The sequence below is a fragment of the Dendrobates tinctorius genome, unplaced genomic scaffold, assembly GCF_039654945.1.
Source record: "Dendrobates tinctorius isolate UK_male_01 unplaced genomic scaffold, ASM3965494v1 ptg000027l, whole genome shotgun sequence".
Taxonomy (NCBI): Eukaryota; Metazoa; Chordata; class Amphibia; order Anura; family Dendrobatidae; genus Dendrobates; species Dendrobates tinctorius.
Genome location: NW_027361695.1, coordinates 9,893,978 through 9,920,560, shown reverse-complemented (window position 1 = coordinate 9,920,560; position 26,583 = coordinate 9,893,978). Strand labels below are relative to the sequence as shown.

General features: G+C 43.8%; 1 protein-coding gene across 10 annotated transcripts in view; it reads right to left on the bottom strand.

The window, feature by feature from the left end:
* MAGI1 (membrane associated guanylate kinase, WW and PDZ domain containing 1) overlaps positions 1 to 26,583 on the bottom strand; it is a 498,523-nt gene that overhangs the window by 77,467 nt on the left and 394,473 nt on the right. For all 10 annotated transcript variants that reach the window (XM_073569761.1, XM_073569757.1, XM_073569759.1 and 7 more), the window contains 5 exons: positions 22,967 to 23,024; positions 21,720 to 21,802; positions 19,436 to 19,537; positions 19,066 to 19,248; positions 18,349 to 18,969 (listed from right to left, as the gene is read on the bottom strand). In XM_073569761.1, coding sequence (XP_073425862.1) covers positions 18,349 to 18,969; positions 19,066 to 19,248; positions 19,436 to 19,537; positions 21,720 to 21,802; positions 22,967 to 23,024 — 1,047 coding nt within the window. The remainder of the gene's footprint in view (positions 1 to 18,348; positions 18,970 to 19,065; positions 19,249 to 19,435; positions 19,538 to 21,719; positions 21,803 to 22,966; positions 23,025 to 26,583) is intronic.

Below are 26,583 nucleotides of genomic sequence, written 5' to 3'. Positions count from 1 at the left end.
AAAATTCAACAATTTCAACGCCATCGGATACTGTAGAAAAATCATAGACAACACTGCCCCTAGTGGCCACATGATATACTACATTCAGTAAAATTAAACTTTTTGTTTGGTTTATTCTCCATTTATAAAGGAAATAAGAAATATTGCGTTTCCTAAATGCCAGGAACTTTACTTCCTATGGTGGCCCTGCCGCAGCGAGGTCAATATTTTATGCTAAGACTTTTTAATAAATCATTTTAGTTTTCATTACATACAAAATGATATGCAAAGCTGATCATGCTGCATTCTCCATAGCTACATTAATTACGCAGCCGGCGTCTGGTCCATACCATCTAAATCAGATACTAATCACCACAAGCCCACCATATCCACTCCCACATCTGCCTTGTTATTAGGAATTTCTTCCCTTATACAGGGGAAGCTAAAAAGGTCAAGTATTATTCAAGTTAATATGCAGCCATCTACGCAAATGAAGATCAATGAGATGCCACCAATAATTTATGAATGCATTGATTAAACGGCCACGTCTCGAAAGAGTTGAAGATCATCTGAATGAAAGCATCGGATGCCACGAAGATTGGAGGAACGGTAATAGAAGTTAATGCTGTATAAATATTTCATATAATATCCATAGGAAATCCAAAGGACGAGACATGGTGACCCGAACCTCGGACAGTCGTTGTCTAATTTTATGCTCCTCTCATGAGCAGAATGCAGTGAACCGTAGACATAGACAAACCGGCCCATTAACGTACGGACGACTGTAAGTCATCCTATTTACGCATGTGCCTACGAGGGCTTGTACCGCCGACTTGCCAACTCTAAGAGGCTCCTGGACGAGTTGGGAGCTCTCCTAGGTGTTGGAGAAACATCTTGGAAAGCATTGGTTTAAGAAGGTATGACAGCTGGGATGAGCCATGGTTGGGCACAGTCACAGGTTTGGAAGGCATGGAAGAAGTTTATTGAGGGTATGGTCTAAAAAGGGGGGTCTATCGGGAGAAAAATCTCATCTGACGCCGACAGTAACCAGGGATAGGCAGAGGAAATATGGCTGCAGGACTGACAGTAACCAGGGATAGGTAGAGGAAACATGGCTGCAGCACTGACAGTAACCAGGGATAGGAGGAGGAAATATGGCTGTAGGACAGACGGTAGCCAGGGATAGGAGGAGGAAATATGGCTGAAGGACAGACGGTAACCAGGGATAGGAAGCGGAAACATGGCTGAAGGACAGACAGTAGCCAGGGATAGGAGAAGGAAATATGGCTGAAGGACAGACGGTAGCCAGGGATAGGAGGAGGAAATATGGCTGCAGGACTGACAGTAACCAGGGACAGGTAGAGGAAACATGGCTGAAGGACAGACGGTAACCAGGGATAGGAGGAGGAAATATGGCTGAAGGACAGACGGTAACCAGGGATAGGAGGAGGAAATATGGCTGAAGGACAGACGGTAACCAGGGATAGGCAGAGGAAATATGGCTGCAGGACCGGGACTGACCGTAACCACGGATAGGAGGAGCAAATATGGCTGCAGGACTGACCGTAACCAGGGATAGGCAGAGGAAATATGGCTGCAGGACTGACCGTAACCAGGGATAGGCAGAGGAAATATGGCTGAAGGACAGACGGTAACCAGGGATAGGAGGAGGAAATATGGCTGAAGGACAGACAGTAACCAGGATAGGAGGAGGGAATATGGCTGAAGGACAGACTGTAACCAGGGATAGGCAGAGGAAATATGGCTGCAGGACAGACAGTAACCAGGGATAGGAGGAGGAAATATGGCTGCAGGACTGACAGTAACCAGGGATAGGAGGAGGAAATATGGCTGAAGGACAGACGGTAACCAGGGATAGGAGGAGGAAATATGGCTGCAGGACAGACAATAACCAGGGATAGGTAGAGGAAATATAGCTGCAGGACAGACGGTAACCAGGGATAGGAGGAGGAAATATGGCTGCAGGACAGACAATAACCAGGGATAGGTAGAGGAAATATAGCTGCAGGACAGACGGTAACCAGGGATAGGAGGAGGAAATATGGCTGCCGGACAGACAGTAACCAGGGATAGGAGGAGGAAATATAGCTGCAGGACAGACGGTAACCAGGGATAGGAGGAGGAAATATGGCTGAAGGACAGACAGTAACCAGGGATAGGAGGAGGAAATATAGCTGCAGGACAGACGGTAACCAGGGATAGGAGGAGGAAATATGGCTGCCGGACAGACAGTAACCAGGGATAGGAGGAGGAAATATGGCTGCAGCACTGACAGTAACCAGGGATAGGAGGAAATATGGCTGAAGGACAGACAGTAACCAGGGATAGGAGGAGGAAACATGGCTGCAGCACTGACAGTAATCAGGGATAGGAGGAGGAAATATGGCTGAAGGACAGATGGTAACCAGGGATAGGAGGAGGAAATATTTCTGTGGGTCGTCCCCGCGGCTCGCCCAGGGCAGTGGGGTACTCGGTACCGGGCCGGTGCACGGGGGGAATGGTGTGTCACAGCAGCGGTGACCCGGTCCGTGGCCCTGGGCCCCAATATCAATGGCGGTGGTGTTAATGGTGTTTAGAGTTTATTAGAATAGTTTGTGACGCCACCCGTGGTATTTGGCAAGTATGGTCTTAGGCCAACGCTGCATACAGATCCACTGGGACTGATGGTGTGGTGCAGCAGAGATGGTATAGCTCCCCACAGGTGGAGCTGTAGTCCCAGGGCAGTGTAGGTGCAATGGATGAGGAGAGGCGCAGGATGGTGTAGATGTTGTTACCCAGGTATAGTGGTGTGGGAATAACTGGAGGACACCAGTGTATGCGGTTCCAAAGCTTTACTCACTGTTTGCAGTTCACACAACTGCCTGCCTCTGTACTGTGTTCTCCAGGTCAGGGCTCCAGCCAACCTCCAGGCAGGACAGGACTCTCCCTTCCACACTCCGCCAATATGTACCTTCACTGAACGACTCCTCAAATGTGCCTTTAGGGGCGAAGCACTCCAGTACTTAGTTACCCTGGAATGCCTCTCTCTAGGTGTTCCTAGTCTCTACTTGTATGACAGACAGCTGTAGCCTACTTCGGGGACTCCTCTCCTGAGTCCCGGCTCTCTATCCGTTTCGCTGTTGTGTCCCAAGTCTATGGTGGGAGCAAGGCGTTAGCGGCTCACTACTCCTCCGGTGTCTGTTGCCGGATATAAAGATCCAATCAACCTCGGGGACCGGGCCCCGGCCTTTGCGCTCTCTGGACTGGAAGGGTTCTCTCTCTTTCTCAACCAGCTTCCCACCGTCCTTCCCTTCTCCTTCGTTCCGATCTGTTCTCTCTCTTATGGAATCTGTAGTCTCAAGTCTACGTCTCTTTCTCCTTCTCTTCCTTTCCTGAGAAGCTCGTTCCACTAAGACCAGTCCTAAGCCTCTCCTGACTGACTGCCTTCCTCCGCCTGGAGCTCCTCTCAGGCTGACCTGCTGTCAGCCTGCTCTCTCTCTGGGTCTCTCTCCAGACTGCTCTCTGTCAGACCGACCCCTTCTGGGTCTCTCTCCAGACTGCTCTCTGTCAGACCGACCCCTTCTGGGTCTCTCCCCAGACTGACCTGAAATCCTACACTTTCCCTCTCTTTTGTCTCATCACACTCAACCCGCCTCCCAGCACATCTTGTGTTACGAAGCAGGGTTCCACGAGGGGTGCTCTGCTAACCCCCAGCCTGAAGCTGTTAGGTGGCCCCACTGAACTATCCTGTGTGTGGAATGCAGGTGTGGAGCGTGGTCAGGAGTTCCCACCTTACCTGGATGGTGGGGCACTACAGCTTAGGAGAAGGTGCAGTACCTCTGTGGCAACTGAAGCCTCAGGGGCGCCACAGCTGCAGCACTGACAGTAACCAGGGATAGGAGGAGGAAATATGGCTGGAGAACAGACGGTAACCAGGGATAGGAGGAGGAAATATGGCTGCAGGACGGACAGTAACCAGGGATAGGAGGAGGACAGGAAATAGGGCAATATATACAGATAAAGTACATAAAATCCATCTCTGTTGACAAATATTTCTACATCTTTGTTCTCACGTCTGATGAAAGATACCTCCCCCCCCAAGAAAAATAAACAATGAAAAAGAAAAATCAGTTGACTTTTTATTTTTATAGTACGCCGCACTGCAATACCATTGTGAATGATTTCTTCGTGAATAACTTTGCATCTAAATCATTTATCTGTCAAAGAGAATAGGGCAAGGCCTGTTTGGAGAACCGTCTTTATGATGACTGGAAAAAAAAAAACAGACTTTTGAAAAGACAAGTGAAGAAATTTCAGGATGGCAAATCACAGAACACGTCAAAAAATGATTCCGAACCATCTTTGATACACGTTCTTTTGTATGGGAATGAATTGTTAATTCACGGTGTCTCTAGAACAAGTTCTTCTCGTTAATTCATTTAATGACAGTAGTGAGGAGTTTTAGACTTTGTTTATACTTTAAAGAAAGGGAACTTTTTGAAACATGCACCTTGGCGTTGCATCTGCGTGCCAACATGCGTTCTAAGCATGTGGGGGGCGCTATTAGAGAACATCTGGGACTTATGCCCTGGATTTTTAGCCTGGGGCAAGCTCCATTTTCAAATGTATTTCCCTCGACCCAAATCGTGCCATTTATTCTCCTTCAGACGTCAAAGCTTAATTTGTGGTGTCAGTGGCCGGGCGCAGGCGGCCTCACCCATGCAATATTTCGCCTTCACCTTCTCCCTGAAAGCACAAGCTGTCACTGACTCGTTGTGCAGAGAGTAACAGTATTTTTTGGGAGGATAAAAGAGGTGCAATATCATTGTGTGTGGCGGGGGGGCGGGGGCGGGGGGGAGTCACAGAATGGTTTATTACAACAGTACTATGGGAACAAAGGGGGGCATTATTAATGTGTGGGGGCACATAGGGAGAAATTGTTACAGTGTAGAGGTCAAAGATGGGAGTAGTGCCTGTATAAGGGGCAAAATGGGGCATTATTACTGTGTGGGGGCAAAGATGAGTGAATTATTAGGGTCCAAGAGACACAAAGGAATATAATTAGTGTCTAAGGGGAAAAGGGGGCATTGATATCATACTGTAGCATAAAAGGGGGCATTATTGCTGTGTAGAAGAACAAAGGGGATTATTACTATGTGGGGGCACAAAAAGGGGCATAATACCTGTGCTAGGAAATAAAGGAGACATAATTACTATGCTGAGGAGCAAAAATGTGCATAGGGGAACAAAGGGAGCATTATTACAGCGTAGGGGAACAAGGGGGGCATTACTACTGTGTACGGAAACAAGGGGGGCATTATTACTGCGTAGGGGAACAAAGGGGGCATTATTACTGCGTACGGGAACAAGGGGGGCATTATTACTGTGTAGGGGAACAAAGGGGGCATTATTACTGTGTAGGGGAACAAAGGGGGCATTATTACTGCGTAGGGGAACAAAGGGGGCATTATCACTGCGTAGGGGAACAAAGGGGGCATTATTACTGCGTACGGGAACAAGGGGGGCATTATTACTGCGTACGGGAACAAAGGGGGCATTATTACTGTGTAGGGGAACAAAGGGGGCATTATTACTGTGTAGGGGAACAAAGGGGGCATTATTACTGTGTAGAGAAACAAAGGGGGCATTACTACTGTGTACGGGAACAAAGGGGGCATTATTACTGTGTACGGGAACAAGGGGGGCATTATTACTGTGTAGGGGGAAGAAAGGGGGCATTATTACTGTGTAGGGGAACAAAGGGGGCATTATTACTGTGTAGGGGAACAAAGGGGGCATTATTACTGTGTAGGGGAACAAAGGGGCATTAGCACTGTGTAGGGGAAAAAAGGGGGCATTATTAATGGGTACGGGAACAAGGGGGGCATTATTACTGCATAGGGGAACAAAGGGGGCATTAATACTGTGTAGAGAAACAAAGGGGGCATTATCACTGCGTAGGGGAACAAAGGGGGCATTATTACTGCGTACGGGAACAAGGGGGGCATTATTACTGCGTACGGGAAACAAAGAGGGCATTACTTCTTAGCGGACAAAGGGGGCATTATTACTGCGTAGGGGAACAAAGGGGGCATTACTACTGCATATGGGAACAAGGGGGGCATTATTACTGCGTACGGGAACAAGGGGGCATTATTACTGCGTAGGGGAACAAAGGGGGCATTATTACTGTGTAGAGAAACAAAGGGGGCATTATCACTGCGTAGGGGAACAAAGGGGGCATTATTACTGCGTACGGGAACAAGGGGGGCATTATTACTGCGTACGGGAAACAAAGAGGGCATTACTTCTTAGCGGACAAAGGGGGCATTATTACTGCGTAGGGGAACAAAGGGGGCATTACTACTGCGTATGGGAACAAGGGGGCATTATTACTGTGTAGGGAAACAAAGGGGGCATTATTACTGTGTAGGGAAACAAAGGGGGCATTATTACTGCATAGGAGAACAAAGGGGGCATTATTACTGCATAAGGGAACAAAGGGGGCATTATTACTGCATAGGGGAACAAAGGGGGCGTTATTACTGCGTATGGGAAAAAGGGGGTATTATTACTGCATAAGGGAACAAAGTAGGCATTATTACTGCGTAGGGGAACAATGGGGACATTATTACTGTGTACGGGAAAAAAGAGGGCATTATTACTGCACAGGAGAACAAAGGGGGCATTATTATTGCATAGGGGGAAAAAGGGGGCATTATTACTGCGTTGGGAAAAAGGGGGCATTATTACTGCACAGGAGAACAAAGGGGCATTATTACTGCATAGGGGAACAATGGGGACATTATTACTGTGTACGGGGAAAAAAGAGGGCATTATTACTGCATAGGAGAACAAAGGGGGCATTATTACTGCAGTGAAAAGAAAATCCAATAAAACTCAATAAAGGGGCCTGTGGGAATATTCCTTGATATATACTCTGTCAAGCCCATAGGCCATCATGCACCCAAAGCTTCCCAAAACCTACGTGTGGCGGGTAAGGATGCATCAGCATGCTTTCTTTTTCACTTTATGGAAAAGTATGGCCTACCATGATGTTACAGTAATTTATATGTAGGAGGCACATTGCTGACAAACACCAAGCATCACCGCCCGGTACTGCTGCCAGCCCCGTCCTAGATGACAGCTCGGATCAATGTATATGTAAATAATTCCTGGCACAGGCAGCGTAACTTATAGATGAATCCCACGATCCGTTCTTGCGGTCGGAGGTTCCTATCGGTGTCTCTTTCCTGGAATCCCTTCCCCGAGCACTTACTCTCTTCCTGGAATAAATTCTAATCGTGTTTTAGTAATATGATAAGTGAACGATCTGCCAATTTGAAAACTGCTGGAAACAAGAGCACTTACCAGACTGAGTGTTTATTTGGTGCTTACAGCTTTTTCTGAACTCGACACATGGGGCTACCGAAATCGAGGAGATGGATATCACAAAGAAAAAAAAATAACGACTGTTGAAAAATTGCTATCGTGGCTTTGGACAGCGGGCACCAGACAAACTTTATCTTCTTTGTGCAGGCGCCAGATAAGAATTTGCAAAGTCGAAGACAGGTAGATAGACTTATCAGTGGAGAAATTCTCTGGCGGATACAGACGAATACTCCATGCTGTGAAAGGCTTTACAACCTTTCCTAAAATCTGATTTGAAGCTATTTACAGGTGAACGCTCTCCGATTAGATGACAGACCGGATCCTCTAAGGATTGGGCTGCATAGGGAGCGCACGCAGAATACTGGCTGCATGGACAGATGCGAGATGCGCCGACATTGAATTTCTCAGCTTGAAGTCTCTGTACGCTTCGATTTTGTGCGCTACGACGTACCGAAGGCAAAGGGAATGGTAAATAGCTCATGTGGGTGGTTCTGGAAGGGTTAAACAAGGTTTCCCCTTGAGCGACTTGTCATTGCGATCAGATTGATGGGGATCTGAGACCGTTACCAATATGATAATGGTTTCAGGGGCAGAGATGAGTGAGCATGTGCAACCTCACCTTTAGAAATAGGAAAAGGACTAAATTAAAATTGCTCCCCCCAAAAACAAGCAGGATAGGGGGAAAACGTACTGATTGTCTATGGATCCGACCGCTTGATCCCAAGATTAAGGTCTGGAATAGCCAGAGAATCCATATTTAATGGAGCAGAGGTGCACGTGCTTGTCCTCCGCCCCAGTCGATGGTAATGGGACTACTGGAAATTGCAGAATGCGGCGCTACTTCCGTCAGTCCCACAGACAATAAATGGAGTGGAGGTCAAGCATGCGCACCTCTGAGTCATTCAAGAAAGGGGTGCACAGCTCTTTTCTATCGGCTCCAAAGCCTTGATGTCTGGATGGTTGGGGGTCCCAACAGTTAAAACCCCCAAAAAATCAGCAAGTCATCCCCTATTCTATGGACAGGATAAAATCTGTTATTTGGGAATAACTGAGATTCATATAGATTTGGTAAAGGGGAATCTATATGAACCTGTGATCGGGTTTTGTCAAAACGACCTCAAAACACAAAGGGATTGACTAAAAAGGCTAATCCCTTAAAATGGATTGTCTAGTTCATGGTATCCACCTTGAATTAATAGAGAAGGGTCCTGCATTCTCCCCATTCAGAATTATTACACAGGTCAACGAAAAAATTTTTTTTTTCTGGTGTCCAAAATATTTTAATGAATTTGGGGTATTTTTGGGGTGCTGATTCTGAATATGTCATCAGTTTTGCCAGATTGGCTCAAGTTTTTGAGATTTTTGGTATCTTATTTATAGCACTTGTTGGTAAATGCGACGCATCATCTCATTAATTTCTTTGGATTAGTACTTGAACTGAGCAGTTCTCAATATAGTTTTGTGTTAATTAGTGTTCTAAAAGTTTGTTCATAGCTTGATTTTTGCACTAACTTTATGTTGTTGTCTGTTTTCCAGTGAAAAGCATGAACTCATCATGAAGAAGTTGTCTTAACGATCCAGACTCATTCTGTTACATTTGTGGTGAATATACACTGCCAAAACATAGAAGAAACATAACACACTTCGTAAAAAAAGTGTATTTTGCCTATTTTGGGGTTATGCTTGGGGACCAAGACAAGTTTTGGGCACCACACATAGTGTGCAAAGCATGTATCGAATTATTACGAAAATGGAGCAAAGGACAAAGAAAAAGCTTCAAATTTGGTGTTCCAATGGTGTGGAGAGAGCCAAAAAATCATCATGATGACTGTTATTTCTGTGCAGTGCAAGTGCAAGGATTCAATAAGCATAAGAAACGAAAATGGGAGTAACATGGAATCTGCAAGAAGGCCTGTCCCTCATTGTGAAGATGTGCCTGTACCTGTGTTTACCATAAATAACAGTCATCATGATGATTTTTTGGCTCTCTCCACACCATTGGAACACCAAATTTGAAGCTTTTTCTTTGTCCTTTGCTCCATTTTCGTAATAATTCGATACATGCTTTGCACACTATGTGTGGTGCCCAAAACTTGTCTTGGTCCCCAAGCATAACCCCAAAATAGGCAAAATACACTTTTTTTACGAAGTGTGTTATGTTTCTTCTATGTTTTGGCAGTGTATATTCACCACAAATGTAACAGAATGAGTCTGGATCGTTAAGACAACTTCTTCATGATGAGTTCATGCTTTTCACTGGAAAACAGACAACAACATAAAGTTAGTGCAAAAATCAAGCTATGAACAAACTTTTAGAACACTAATTAACACAAAACTATATTGAGAACTGCTCAGTTCAAGTACTAATCCAAAGAAATTAATGAGATGATGCGTCGCATTTACCAACAAGTGCTATAAATAAGATACCAAAAATCTCAAAAACTTGAGCCAATCTGGCAAAACTGATGACATATTCAGAATCAGCACCCCAAAAATACCCTAAATTCGATGAAATATCTTTGGCACCAAAAATGCTGTTGACCAGTGTTATCTATAGAGCTATAGCCCACCAAAAACTACAAAGAACATTTCTTGCACTGGAGGACCCCTAATGTTTACACATTACTCGGCCAGAACACGAATTTGATAGTGTAATGCTTCACTTCTCCTGCGGGAACGCTGCAGGGAAAATGGAAACGTTTCCTTACACAGATCAGTTGATAGCTGGTGAGCAACCTGTGATTGGGTTATTGTAAAAGGAACCCTTTTTATACACAGGAATTTTCTAAATTAGTTCGTGAGTTCTATAGTTAAGTGATCCCATTTTCAAATCGATTTTTAGGAAATTCTGAGTTGATAGAGGAGGATCTTTATTCAGGATTATTATCCATTACCCAAGAGAGGAGAACAACTACAGAGAGTTTCACTCACTCTGGAGGACCCCACTTGTCTATGGACCTCCTCAAAGTGCAATGCTTCGATTTCCATGTGGTGGCGCTGCAGGGAACTTGATCGCTGACGGTCAGGTTGGATCCCAGCTGATCATAAAACTTAGATTACCGAAAGGCTGAACGTGATGAAACCAATGGATTCGGGTTGTTCGTCTAATGCCCCGGACAGAACATATCGAGGGAGATGGAGATCTGGCTTGGATGATTTTGGACTGGAGATCCTTTTGTAGATATAAACGGTCACTAGAGATGACAGGTAGCTGTCTCGCGTAGAGAACACAAGAACACAAGAGCGTGTCTGGGAGACATGGCCAAGATCACTGCTAGCCAAATGGTCGCCTGAACCATCACTTGGACCACAACTATCTACAGTTTATGGGGGGTCTTAAGACCCTTAAAACAAAACGGTATTGTCTAAAGAGATTATGTAGAGAAAAATCAAATGAATGATGTTTGACCAAGAACGAGAATTTGGTAATCCATACAAGCCGCCCAGTCAGAGGCACGAATAAACATTTCATATACCAGCAAGGCATTTTGTTCCATGAAATAAATATAAAGCCGACTTAAAGCTAATTTAATGAATCTGAGCTTGTGGCGCTCGTGTAAAATCTGCTATTTAACAATCAAAAGTCTACAGATGACTTTTGATTAAAGCGGGTATGGGGTGTCTATTTCACTACTGCTTGGTGCGACACGCTGCTCGAATAAAAGGAGGCTGCGCAGCTGGACGGATCCAGCAAACAGTGCTGCTCTTTCATGTCCGGGATGTGCTGCGGCACGGTGATAAATCACTGAAGTGTTTAAGAAGGGAAGAAAGCAGCATGTGCCACAATAATATGTACACTTAGTTCCATTGCAAACTACATCAAACAGGAAAAAAAATACTTTCTTAAATTAAGAAATTGCTCTTAAGGACTATATTAAAAAAGGGCTGTCCATCTTTGGGGACTTTTCATTGTATGTGATTGGGGCTAAAAATAATTTTGGTCATTGGGCGTCATTACAAATTTTGCCCGGTTTGACTTTTACACACTTTGTTTTGCTGCACGTTGGACTTTGGTGTGGTCTGTGATCATAAAACAGCTGAGAGGGGCTCAGAAAGAGCCAAATAAAGGAGTGACAAATAGTGATGAGCAAACGTGCTTGGATAAGATGTTATCCTCCGATGCTCGGGTGCTAACCGAGTGTCTTCGTCGTGCTTGAAAAATATGTTTGAGTCCCCGCGGCTGCATGTCTCGCGGCTGTTAAGACAGTTGTAACACATGCAGGGATTGGCTGTTTGTTAAGAATCAGGAATTTGTTAAATTTCAGTGTCTGATCTTCTTTTGTTGCCAGTGTAGAAAGTCGCCAACAAAGGTATCTGTCATTAGCTTTCTTCCCTCTCCCCATTAAGACTAAATGCATTTTCGGCCAATGGTTATCTGATGGGTATAGCCGGCTTAAAGGGGTGTCTACTATTATGATATCGATGATCTATCCCATACAATAGGTTATTAACATCAGAGAGGTGGGGATCTGGCACCCCCACTGATCAGCTGTTACCACCTCCAGCGTTAGCTGCATTGCAGAGAACTGCTTCTTCTCATGCTGATCTGCAGTAGCCGAGAACTGCTTCCTCTCATAGTGATCTGCAGTACCCGAGAACTGCTTCCTCTCATAGTGATCTGGAGTACCCGAGAACTGCTTCTTCTCATGGTGATCTGCAGTACCCGAGAACTGCTTCCTCTCATAGTGATCTGGAGTACCCGAGAACTGCTTCTTCTCATGGTGATCTGCAGTACCCGAGAACTGCTTCTTCTCATAGTGATCTGCAGTACCCGAGAACTGCTTCTTCTCATGCTGATCTGCAGTACCCGAGAACTGCTTCTTCTCATAGTGATCTAGAGTACCCGAGAACTGCGCCTTCTCATGCTGATCTGCAGTATCTGAGAACTGCTTCTTCTCATGCTAATCTGCAGTACCCGAGAACTGCTTCCTCTCATAGTGATCTGCAGTACCCGAGAACTGCTTCCTCTCATAGTGATCTGGAGTACCCGAGAACTGCTTCTTCTCATGGTGATCTGCAGTACCCGAGAACTGCTTCTTCTCATAGTGATCTGCAGTACCCGAGAACTGCTTCCTCTCATAGTGATCTGCAGTACCCGAGAACTGCTTCCTCTCATAGTGATCTGGAGTACCCGAGAACTGCTTCTTCTCATGGTGATCTGCAGTACCCGAGAACTGCTTCCTCTCATAGTGATCTGGAGTACCCGAGAACTGCTTCTTCTCATGGTGATCTGCAGTACCCGAGAACTGCTTCTTCTCATAGTGATCTGCAGTACCCGAGAACTGCTTCTTCTCATGCTGATCTGCAGTACCCGAGAACTGCTTCTTCTCATAGTGATCTAGAGTACCCGAGAACTGCGCCTTCTCATGCTGATCTGCAGTATCTGAGAACTGCTTCTTCTCATGCTAATCTGCAGTACCCGAGAACTGCTTCCTCTCATAGTGATCTGCAGTACCCGAGAACTGCTTCCTCTCATAGTGATCTGGAGTACCCGAGAACTGCTTCTTCTCATGGTGATCTGCAGTACCCGAGAACTGCTTCTTCTCATAGTGATCTGCAGTACCCGAGAACTGCTTCCTCTCATAGTGATCTGCAGTACCCGAGAACTGCTTCCTCTCATAGTGATCTGGAGTACCCGAGAACTGCTTCTTCTCATGGTGATCTGCAGTACCCGAGAACTGCTTCCTCTCATAGTGATCTGGAGTACCCGAGAACTGCTTCTTCTCATGGTGATCTGCAGTACCCGAGAACTGCTTCTTCTCATAGTGATCTGCAGTACCCGAGAACTGCTTCTTCTCATGCTGATCTGCAGTACCCGAGAACTGCTTCTTCTCATAGTGATCTAGAGTACCCGAGAACTGCGCCTTCTCATGCTGATCTGCAGTATCTGAGAACTGCTTCTTCTCATGCTAATCTGCAGTACCCGAGAACTGCTTCCTCTCATAGTGATCTGCAGTACCCGAGAACTGCTTCCTCTCATAGTGATCTGGAGTACCCGAGAACTGCTTCTTCTCATGGTGATCTGCAGTACCCGAGAACTGCTTCTTCTCATAGTGATCTGCAGTACCCGAGAACTGCTTCCTCTCATAGTGATCTGCAGTACCCGAGAACTGCTTCCTCTCATAGTGATCTGGAGTACCCGAGAACTGCTTCTTCTCATGGTGATCTGCAGTACCCGAGAACTGCTTCCTCTCATAGTGATCTGGAGTACCCGAGAACTGCTTCTTCTCATGGTGATCTGCAGTACCCGAGAACTGCTTCTTCTCATAGTGATCTGCAGTACCCGAGAACTGCTTCTTCTCATGCTGATCTGCAGTACCCGAGAACTGCTTCTTCTCATAGTGATCTAGAGTACCCGAGAACTGCGCCTTCTCATGCTGATCTGCAGTATCTGAGAACTGCTTCTTCTCATGCTGATCTGCAGTACCCGAGAACTGCTTCTTCTCATAGTGATCTGGAGTACCCGAGAACTGCGCCTTCTCAAGCTGATCTGCAGTATCTGAGAACTGCTTCTTCTCATGCTAATCTGCAGTACCCGGAGAACTGCTTCTTCTCATGCTGATCTGCAGTACCCGGAGAACTGCTTCTTCTCATGCTGATCTGCAGTACCCGGAGAACTGCTTCTTCTCATGCTAATCTGCAGTACCCGGAGAACTGCTTCTTCTCATGCTGATCCGCAGTACCCGAGAACTGCTTCTTCTTAAGCTGATCTGCAGTACCCAAGACCTGCTTCTTCTCATGCTGATCTGTAGTACCTTAGAACTAGTTCTTCTCATGGTGATCTGCAGTACCCGAGAACTGCTCCTTCTCATGGTGATCTGCAGTACCCGAGAACTGCTTCTTCTCATGTTGATCTGCAGTACCCGAGAACTGCTTCTTCTCATGCTGATCTGCACTACCCAAAAACTGCTCCTTCTCATGCTGATCTGCAGTACCCGAGAACTGCTTCTTCTCATAGTGATCTGCAGTACCCGAGAACTGCTTCTTCTCATGCTGATGACAGGACCCGAGAACTGCTTCTTCTCATGCTGATCTGTAGTACCTTAGAACTGCTTCTTCCCATGCTGATCTGCAGTACCCGAGAACTGCTTCTTCCCATGTTGATCGGCAGTACCCGAGAACTGCTTCTTCTCATGGTGATCTGCAGTACCCGAGAACTGCTTCTTCTCATGTTGATCTGCAGTACCCGAGAACTGCTTCTTCTCATGCTGATCTGCACTACCCAAAAACTGCTCCTTCTCATGGTGATCTGCAGTACCCGAGAACTGCTTCTTCTCATGCTGATGACAGGACCCGAGAACTGCTTCTTCTCATGCTGATCTGTAGTACCTTAGAACGGCTTCTTCTCATGCTGATCTGCAGTACCCGAGAACTGCTTCTTCCCATGTTGATCGGCAGTACCCGAGAACTGCTCCATCTAATGGTGATCTGCAGTACCCGAGAATTGCTTCTTCCCATGGTGGTCTGCAGTACCTGAGAACTGCTTCTTCTCATGCTGATCTGCAGTACCCGAGAACTGCTTCTTCTCATGCTGATCTGCAGTACCCGAGAACTGCTTCTTCCCATGTTGATCGGCAGTACCCGAGAACTGCTCCATCTAATGGTGATCTGCAGTACCCGAGAACTGCTCCATCTAATGGTGATCTGCAGTACCCGAGAATTGCTTCTTCCCATGGTGATCTGCAGTACCCGAGAACTGCTTCCTCTCATGCTGATCTGCAGTACCAGAGAACTGCTTCTTCTCATGCTGATCTGCAGTACCCGAGAACTGCTTCTTCCCATGTTGATCGGCAGTACCCGAGAACTGCTCCATCTAATGGTGATCTGCAGTACCCGAGAACTGCTCCATCTAATGGTGATCTGCAGTACCCGAGAATTGCTTCTTCCCATGGTGATCTGCAGTACCCGAGAACTGCTTCCTCTCATGCTGATCTGCAGTACCAGAGAACTGCTTCTTCTCATGCTGATCTGCACTACCCAAGAACTGCTTCTTCTCATGCTGATGGCAGGACCCGAGAACTGCTTCTCATGCTGATGGCAGGAAACAAGAACTGCTTCTTCTCATGCTGATCTGTAGTACCTTAGAACTGCTTCTTCTCATGCTGATCTGCAGTTCCCGAGAACTGCTTCTTCTCATGCTGATAGACAGTACCTGAGAACTGCTTCTTCTCATGCTGATCTGCAGTACCCGAGAACTGCTTCTCATGCTGACAGACAGTACCTGAGAACTTCTCCTTCTCATGGTGATCTGCTGTACCGAGACCAGCTTCTTTTCATGCTGATCTGCAGTACCCGAAAATTGCCATAACACTGTCAACAGATCTGTGTTTAGGTCCAGCCGACACCAGAGTGTAAAACAAATGATCAATGGAAGTGGTGGGTTTCAGATCAATCTGAAATTGATAATCTAAACATAAGGTCCCCATACACTTTAGACTAATGGCGTCTGCACCTGCAGGTATCGAAGAGTTTGACGGTGACTCTAATGTGTATGGGAGCCCCAAACAATTTATTGTCTGGGGAGATATCAACCCGGCATGTCTGATTTTGGACTGCCAATTGATTTGTTTTTCCGGAAAATAAGCAGACGCCAGACACACGTCTCTCATAGAGAACATAGGGGCGCCCAGACGATCAAGTGCTCCTGTGTGTGAGCCGGCCAAGTTGCTTACTGGCCGACAGCGTACTCATGTGTGTGCCGGACTTAAGGAAAGTTTATCATTACCATACCACCGGATACTCCCTTTAAAATGAAGACTATATTCACATATTGCGTTTTTGCTGCATTTTTTAATGCAAATTTTAAGCTGCGTTTTACAGTAGCAGCAAAGGCTATGAGATTTCAGAAATCTCCTGCACACACATTGTTTTATTTTTCATGACTGATTTGGAAAACTGCAACAGGTCACTTTCAGCGTTTTTGCACCTTTTTTTTCACCCACAGAAAGCAATGAGCAAGTGCAAAAACGTAGGTTTTGCTGCTTTTTGGTGCAAAATCCTTAAGGAAGTTGCATCGTGACTTTTTTGTGGGGGAGGTAGTGCACTAAACTTTATCAGCATGCGCAAGAGACAATAAAAAATGCAGCAAAATCATCTTTTTGTAAGCTTCTTTATTGCCATGAGCAGAAAAAAAAAAACGCAACATGTGAACATAACCTAGGTCAGGATTTGTATGAGACAAAGCTCAACTGGCACTTGCGACACAATCAATGATATAAGAAGAAACACCATCTTCTGAAAACTTGAACTTGTTTTTGGGGTATAGACGGCAATGTGGAACTTTTTCTAGGTGAGATACACTCATAAAACAGGTAACTTTCCCAAATACCTTATCATCTCACCGCCCTTGTCCATGTCCCTCTAAAGCTCCCCTGGTTACATTGGTGGGAGGCAGCGACATGAGGCGATGCTACAGGATGTTTCACGGCTTTCTGGCAGGAGACGGCTTTAGGTTATCGTAGTTAACAATATGGAAAAGTCCAATGATGGACAAATAATGGGGTGGAAGCAAGGAACTGATAAATTTAAGTCTCAATGTGTATATTTAGACAGTACGATGTCTTGATTTGGCTTCTTGGTGAACATTAACGTCTATATTTACCCGAGACATATTGCTCATTTTCTGGCCCATTGCTCCCAGTGCTGAAAACCCATTCTCAGCTTTACCACCATTTACACTAATCCAATTAACTACTAATGTTTCATTTCCATTCAGTCAATATTCAAAAGACTGGCAATAAAGTAAAAAGCATTTTCAATAAACCTGCCAAATAACAGAATGGCCTTCGAAAACTGAAAGCTTGCATTTATTCATATACTTTAATTAAACACTTGTGTTTAAGGTCATAAGCAAACTATCAATGGCCGCAGAGGCCATAAATGTATGGGTTTGTCGAGATTTACAAAAAAGGATCTGTTTTTCTTTTTTTCCCTCCCCAGACACAGCACCACTTTTGTCTTTAGGCTGTTCCTAGTATTCCTGAGGGACCATCACTGTGCCGATGAGAGATCTCAGATCTCCACCGATAACACATTGAGGTCCTATCCTGATGTATGTTTCCAAGAACTAATTTTTCAGCTGGTGAATCACGGCCAATCTGCTGATAAGGCCATGAATCATGCATGTTTGGGGAGATGTCAAGAACTTCCGTTGACTACTAGAGTTTGATATAGAGAAGATATTCCAACAATTTTACCATTGTAATTATGATTCAGAAAGCCAACTCTACCCTATTCTCTGCCGGATGCTTGGAAGCCTTCTTCTGGAATATAAGTTAAGGACCCATCGACCCTGGCCAATAATCAGGAACAAGCTTACCTAGGAAAGCTTGTTTACCTGTCATCAGACTGTCCAACTAGATCGGCAATCACCTGATGAACGAGCAAAATGCTTGTCTGAAGGGTGAAATTATTTTTAAGCTTGCATTTCCTTGGACAAAGAAGTTGAGATTTATAAATTACCAAACTATCCCAATATCTTGGATGGAAATTATCCAGATCCTAAAAACAGTTTCCTCGATTGGGCAACCAAAATGGAAGCTCCATAGTCTATAAGTGCGTCATCTTTAGGCAGTACTGGCCAATTCTTGATAAACAACCAGTCTAAACATGCCAGCAATCCCGATAAAAGGGCAAAACTGCTTGTTCGTCAAGTGAAATTATTTTTAAGCTTGCTTAAAATTGCCCTCGGGAGCAATTTACCCTGTGCTGCCGAGAACAATGTTAAAAGGAAGTGCAATACCACTGCTTATTAAAAAATCGCGATCAACTTTGGAGGGACTCATTAGAGGGACTCATTAGGTGGGTTGGCCAGCTTTGCTAACATTGACCAAACGTGCATTAGTTGGAGCCTTTAGTTTTCTTGCGTATGGCCACCATAAGACCTTTCAAAAAGAAATAATAAAATCTGCATTAATGTCCTTCACAAATGTTTAAGTATAATTTATATCTAATACATGCAAAGTCTCCAACTCTTACCTCCTCTTTGCACCAACAGAGTAACTTCACTCCCCTTTGGACATTCGATCAGTAAATCCACAACTTGATTATGTGTAAGAGTCTGCACATTCTTCTTATTTACTTCCACAATGAGATCTCCTTCTTTGAGTCCACGGCAGCGGGGACTGTCTACAATCTGTTTCACTCTCTGGCCACCACCGCCAGGACTATCCGCTATAGTGAAGCCAAATCCCATTGGCCCTTTAACTATATGCACCGTAATGAGTTCGGGTTGCGTTGCTATAGAGGAAGCCAAAGAGACGGTGTCATTTGGGTAACCATGGGACCCATTTGAAGACACCTCCACGGGGCTGCTTGGCCTTGGCTCCTTTAAGTTATTGGCTTTTCTAGTTTTACTACTGTTGCTGGATGGAGAGTCATACGTTTCTTGTCCATTGACAATGATAGGGTCTTTATCCAGTATGGCCACCGATGTCACCAGACTTGTGTTGGGATCATCAGGGTCGAATGGAAGTGGATACCCTCTGCAAAGTTCAAGGTCAACGTTTTCACCGATGGGTATAGACTGGAAGATCTTTACAACTTGAGCATGGGTGTATCCCAGTACGCAGGTCTCATTTACACTGACAATAACATCACCTGTGATGAAGGAAATGGCAAAAATTAGAATTATCTCTGATATTACCCACAAATAACCAAAATTGGCAGACCCAATTAATTTAATAATATTCATACCCGTTTCCATCTTGCCGTCTAGTGCTGCAGGGCCGTCAAGAACCAAGCTTTTTATCTGAAGAAACTCATCCGGTTCATCTCCGCCAACCACAGTGAATCCAAAACCTCGGGTGCTTTTCCTCAGTTTTGTGTTAATGAACTTTCCTTTTAGTTCGGATGGATTTCTCGTGAAGAATGGTTTAGCTGAAATGATAATTAAGAAAAGATCGCAAAGTTATAAGATTCAAAAATCCAAAATCAGAGCCACCGTTACCATCTGCCATTTATAAAAATGGGGCAGAGGGTCATTTTGGGGCTAACCAGAGTCCAATGTCTGGCCCCTGCAACGATACTCTATAAATTCCTTGTATTTTTCATGTTTTAGAATTACCGTGGTTGGAAGGGTCTCTTGCTGGTTCCTTCTTTTTTGGTGTGAGGTTGTTGGGAAGAGTAAGGGGTGGAGGCGCGAGTGGCGGGTGTTCTCCTGTCCACTCTGTGGATATAAAAGGAAGACGAAATATAAGCATCCGTGTTCAACCGATAAAACAGAAATCCAGTAGCCAATCACCTTCCCTAAGCAAATCCATGAGTATGGACGACAGTCTGCGCCAACTATAACGTGTCACGCCTATCACTTGGCACAGATCGGTAAACCGTGATTTCTCCTCCTGCCGGGTCAGACTTGTGACCACTGCAAACCAATCAATGATTAGCTGTACAGACATGTGACTTCTACAGCCAATCACTGGCCACAAGGGTGATGCGTTGGTCACCTCTGTGGCCCGTGATTGGCTGCTGCAGTCACATGCTTGTGCCAAATGGAAGGGAAAGCATTAGGACCGGCGGGGAACCCAGGCAGTGTTAGAAAAGGTGGGGAACCCAGGCAGTATTAGAAAAGGCGAGGTGAGGATGGTAATTTGGCTATGATTTTTTTTTTTGTGCTAGCTGCATGGATTTTTTTTTTTTGAAAAAGGGAAAAAATGTAAAATAACACCAATTAAATTAATACAAAATTAGGATTTTATTTCTCTTTTTTTCTTCCCCCTGTGGGGTTTTTGATCTTTTTTATTTTTTAATAAGAGACGTGGCCTCTTATCATATTGCTTAAGCTTCCCAAGTGCTTCTAGAACAACAGGAAAGAATAAAGGGTCACTTGTTTCCGATGTACTATTGTTTATTAGCCCATGCTGGGAGTGGTAGTTACACGGGGAGAAATCAGATCAGGTCGGATACAGCGCATTTGCAAATGTATGAATAGAACAAGATTAGCGATACATGTGCCACAGCAAATTGGGTCCATCAGTGGCGGCGTCTGGCGAATGAATTCAGAATTTTCAGCCCTCGATGAAGACGTGCATTTTCCTTCCTTCTCCGCTGTAGATATTAGTCTCAGGGTGCCCCCCTGTGGATCTAGTACTCAGGGTGACCTTAGCAAGGAACGCTTGGTAGTCTCTGCTCAAACACCCCACAGTTACCATCTACATTCACTGTGGTCACTGATCTGCGAGCCCAAGCCCCGCTGCGTCTGCTAAAAGAGCTTTAACTACAGGCAAAACCCTAATAAAACTTCCAGACTGCGATGTCTCATTGATCTAGGAAAGCAGCAGAACGGCATAAATGAGACTGTGACCGATGGGAGCTTCTCCCCGCTACAAACAGGAAAGCAAAAAAACATTAAAAAAATTGCTCAAAAGCAACAAATAAAACTTCTATATTTTATATCCGAAACGTCGCCACGCCATTGGGCATTAAAGTTCACTTTTTTTATATTTTTATGCTGTTTCCCTTTTTTAGCAATGTATATATATATATTTTTTTTTTTGCTTATGTATTATATAAAATATATATGTATATATATTATATAAAATATGTTTATATATACATAAAATATATATTATATATAGAGAGAGAGAGAGAGATTTGTTTTTTAATTTATTTATTTATTTAATGCAAATTGGGAAAAGTGTATTAATAAGATTTTACGGAGTTCACAACAAATGAAATGGTTCATGGGAAATATATAAATATAACCATGTAATTACTCGACTCTCAAAAGTTGAAATGTTTTTTACTCCCTTTTTATTAGAATTTTAAGCAGATAAGATTTTTTTTTTTTTTATCGGGTCGCCGACAATAACCTGATTCAAAAGTAGGTGCTGGGTGACAGTGATCGGATGTAAAATAATAGAGTAACTACAAGCTAGTGTTTTGTTTTCCCTGCAGCTCCCCCGCAGGAGAAACTAAGCATTACACCCATATTACCGGTAAATCAATGGGTTGTTGATGCAAAATACACAAGTGCAGAGTCCTGCAGAGCGAGAGACCTTGTCTCTATTAAAGGGGTTTATCCCCAACATCAATCCCCTATCCGGACAGTCCCAATCCCCATCCCTGACTGTGAAAACAAGCGTCAGCCTCGTCTGATCATCACTCCCGTTCACTACCTCTCACACACCTATAGAAGTGGCTGGGCTGGTGGCCATGGCGTGCACACTACTATGGCACTCATGGTTTTTTTTTGGCACCGGTGCCGATTTTTAACCCCTTTAACCTTGAATTCCTTTTTTTTTTTCTTCTAAAGCACACAGCCCCTTCAGAACAGGTCCCATCCAGGTGGAGATATCCAATGATAAGCCCTCTATAAGTGATGAGAACGCACCCAGAGACGGACTCACCTTCTGCCGGCTGCTGTCCGAGCTGCTTCTTGCGTTTGGCTTCAAGGACAGGATTCTCGTACTGTGTTTTCCTGTTTATGTGACTGTGGAGGAAGACGGTGACGTCATTAATGGCTTTTATTGAAGGACAGGAATAAGGTGCATTGGGGCCGTGAATTGTCAGGATGTTTATCCGGCCATAAGAGGGGAAAAAAAAAAAAGAAAACCTGACAAACAACCTTATAAATAACCATCTGCTAAAGTCCTAAAGCGAGCGTGCTGCCATAGGATGGCTCTATACGGTAGCGCGGAGCCATAACCCAGCCGGAATGTTATTCTAGGATTTCCATACTTCTGCACGACATCATATTATTTTACATGGAAGCAGTTTTCTGGGTTTTTACCCTATGTGTCGCTGTAATAGATGACAAAGAAGTCATTTGAGACTAAAAAAAAAAAAAAAAAGTTTTTTTTCCCCTGAAACAGCGCCTCCTTTATCAATAGGTTTTGTTGGGTATTGCAGCTCCAAGTTCCAATGTATCAGGGAATGCCCTAAAAGCCTTCCAGAAAAAAAAAACAATTTAAGACCTCGTTCAGATGTCCGTTTTTCTAACACACAGGAATCACGCAAACAATGATTTTGATCAGAGTGTGGTCCTGGCGTCGTCCGTTTCTCCCCGTACGTGGAGAAAGGAAAAAAAGTTTATCCACCTTCTTCTATGTGACACTTCATGAAAATCAGACTGCACTCTGATGTCATCCGAGCGAGGTCCGATTTTTTTTTTCCCGCGGACCCATAGACCTGCTTTGTCGATAAATCAGACATGTCTTCGTGATTTTACGCGGACCAATTAAATTAGGGACAAGTGAATGGCCCCATAGACTCATACTCAGGCAACTTAGCATTAGCCACAATCATTCTGAGAGCGATTTAATGGGATATTGCCAGGAAAAATCAGGAAGGTAAATAATGGCACATGAGGAAAAAATAAGGTGAGCCTTCTTCCTAAACTCAGACAACCATTGCTATTTTTTTATTATGTTTTATATAAATATATATTTTTTTTTTGTTAGGGGTGGCATTATTACTTTTTAAAGGGAAGGCATTAATCATTATTACTGGCAGCATTACTTGTTTTAAAGCAGTATAATTACTAGTATATAATTTTGGGGAACGACTGAATCTCCTCTTTCATATATACGGTATATATTCATTTTGATGTACCAATATATACAAGCTGTAGTGAAAAGCAATAAGGATTACTCACTCTACATAGTAGACTCCGTAAACAGGATCTTCAATCTTCTCCCACCCGGCGGGCAATTCTAGGAATTAAAAAAAAAAATAAAAAAAAAAAAATGAAGGAATAAAAAAGTAGAAAAATAAAAAAATAAATAATAAAAAAAAATTAAATGCTCGATATTGCAGACCAAGAAAATGTGATATCAGAAACCAGGTCAAAAATTGGGTGTAGTACCTATTATTGCCCTGTAGGTGGCACCAGTCTTTAGAAACAAAAAATGTCAGCTTCCTTAAGCTGGTCCCATGCACCTGAGTTCGGGGGGAAGGTGGGGTTCCGTGGCATTAATTTCAGTGCAAATGCAAAACTGTTTATGTTTTATATGAAAACTATCCTCACATGGGCTCCAACCACTAATATTTAGTAGTTATTTGCTTTTCGTCAACTTTCTAACATGGAAATTTTGCACGAACTTCAGTCTTAAAAAATTCCCATAATAGATTTCTAGAATGGAGCTGGTCAAATGATAAAATTTAAAAAAAAAAAAAAAACAGAAAAAATGATAACTTGATGCAAACATGCATCGTGGCCCCTTTAAATCGCACCAAAAGTGTTAATTCGTGCTGCCATATGGTGCTATATTGGGGAAAAAAGTGATTAAATATTCCATTAAAAAAAAAATGAAAAAACAACTTTATGTACTATATAAAAGAGCTGATGCATACACATACAGAGGTACATATGGGCGTACAGCAGTCTATGGTCCCTACTGAGACACCCACCCATCCAAGAGAAGCCATACAGATGAAATGCTTAGCTTAGAAATGGTGGCTGTGCCCCATTTGTCCAAAGTACAAGAGATTGTACTACTATAAGCTGGTATACATGCAAAGTAAGAGTACATTCATAGATAAAACCCAAGAAAAAAACACACAAAATGAGCATAAACCCTACAGCAAGTAAATAGTAATAATACATTTAAACATAGGGTACTTAGTTAACGTCATTTAGATTTTAAAAAAAGCAAAAAAGCCGTAACACTACAACAAGGTGACCCCATCGGGGATGGTCCTAACCGGGCTTTAATATTAAAACCTTACCATGTGTTTGTGGCCATTTCCCAGACAAAACTCAATAAAAAAAAAAATGAGCATATATACCCAACAGCAACATTAATTTTGTTTGACACAAGATAAGGTTTTAATTTAAGAGACAGGTTAGGACTGACCCTATGGGTTCACCTTGTCGTGGTTTGATGGATTTTATGTCTTTTTTTTATGTACATGATGTTAACTAAGTATCTTATGTTAATTACATGTACTATTTATTATTATTTATTATTATAGCGCCATTTATTCCATGGCACTTTACATGTGAAAAGGGGCATACATAATAAAAACAAGGACAATAATCTTGGACAATACAAGTCACGGCTAGTACAGGAGGAGAGAGGATCCTGCCCGCGAGGGCTCACAATCTGAGGTGAGCGTAGAGCTGGTCGTATGGTGGAACAATGGTTACTGTAGGTTGTAGGCTTGTCGGAAGAGGTGGGTCTTCAGGTTCTTTTTGAAGGTTTCCAAGGTAGGCGAGAGTCTGATATGTTGTGGTAGAGAGTTCCAGAGTATGGGGGATGCGCGGGAGAAATCTTGTGATTGTGGGAAGAGGAGATAAGAGGGGAGTAGAGAAGGAGATCTTGTGAGGATCGGAGGTTGCGTACAGGTAAGTACTGGCAGACGAGGTCACAGATGTATGGAGGACACAGGTTGTGGATGGCATTGTATGTCATGGTTAGGGTTTTGAATTGTAGTCTCTGGGTAATGGGGAGCCAGTGCAGGGATTGACAGAGGGGGGAGGCTGGGGAATAGCAGGGGTACAGGTGGATTAGTCGGGCAGCAGGATATGTGGTTTGATGGAGAGATCAAAGTAAGGGTTAAACCGAGGCAGCAAGATTCCTAGACTGGGGAGCGTGAGCAGCCATTGACGTTGATGGATAGGTCTGGGGGGGGGGGTGGAATGAATTCGGTTTTGTCCATGTTAAGTTTTAGAAATTGAGCAGAGAAAAAGGATAAAATAGGGGATGGACATTGTGAGATTCTGGTTAATAATGAGGTGATATCGGGTCCTGAGAGGTAGATCTGTATGTCATCAGCATAGAATCATAGAATCATAGAATCGTAGAGTTGGAAGGGACCTCCTGGGCCATCTGGTCCAACCCCCTGCTCAAAGCAGGATTCGCTAAATCATCCCAGTCAGATGTCTGTCCAGCCTCTGTTTGAAGACTTCCATTGAAGGAGAACTCACCACTTCTCGTGGCAGCCTGTTCCACTCATTGATCACTCTAACTGTCAAAAAGTTTTTTCTAATATCTAATCTGTGTCTCCTCCCATTCAGTTTCATCCCATTGCTTCTAGTCTTTCCTTGTGCAAATGAGAATAAAGTTGATCCTTCTACAATGTGACAGCCCTTTAGATATTTGTAGACAGCTATTAAGTCTCCTCTCAGTCTTCTCTTTTGCAAACTAAACATTCCCAAATCCTGCAACCTTTCCTCATAAGACAGGGTTTGCAGACCGGTCACCATTCTGGTCGCTCTTTTCTGAACTTGCTCCAGTTTGTTGATGTCTTTTTTAAAATGTGGTGCCCAAAACTGGACACAATATTCCAGATGAGGTCTGACCAAAGAGGAGTAGAGGGAAATAATGACTTCACGTGATCTAGACTGTATGCTTCTGTTAATACATCCTAGAATTGCATTTGCCTTTTTTGCTGCTGCATCACACTGTTGACTCATATTCAGTCTGTGATCTATTAGTATACCCAAGTCTTTTTCACATGTGCTGTCACTTAGCCCTATTCCTCCCATTCTATATATGCTTTTTCCATTTTTATTGCCCAGATGTAGTACTTTGCATTTCTCCCTGTTAAAAACCATTCTGTTAGTTGCTGCCCACTTCTCCAGTTTATTTAAATCTTTTTGAATCCTCTCTCTCTCTTCTCTAGTATTAGCTATCCCTCCTAGCTTTGTGTCATCAGCAAATTTAATCAGTTTACCCTCAATTCCTTCATCTAAATCATTGATAAAGATGTTGAACAATACAGGGCCCAGGACAGAGCCCTGTGGTACCCCACTTGAGACATTCTTCCAACTGGATGTGCAGCCATTTACGACCACTCTTTGGGTCCGATCACTAAGCCAGTTATGAATCCACCTAACAGTTGCCTTGTCCATTCCATACTTAATCATTTTTTCAATAAGGATTGTATGAGAGACTTTGTCAAATGCTTTGCTGAAGTCAAGATATACTATATCTACAGCATTTCCTTGATCCACCCAATCAGTGATACCGTCATAGAAGGAAATTAAGTTAGTCTGACATGACTTATTAGTTACAAACCCATGCTGACTCTGTTTAATCACTTCATTCTTATCCAGGTATTGACATACATGTTGTTTAATAATTTGTTCAAAGATCTTTCCTGGTATAGAAGTCAGACTCACCGGCCTATAGTTACCTGGGTCCACCTTCTTCCCCTTTTTGAAGATAGGAACAACATTTGCTCTTCTCCAGTCTTCTGGCACTTCTCCTGTTCTCCAAGAATTTTCAAAGATTATAGAGAGGGGTTCAAAAATTTCTTCTGCTATCT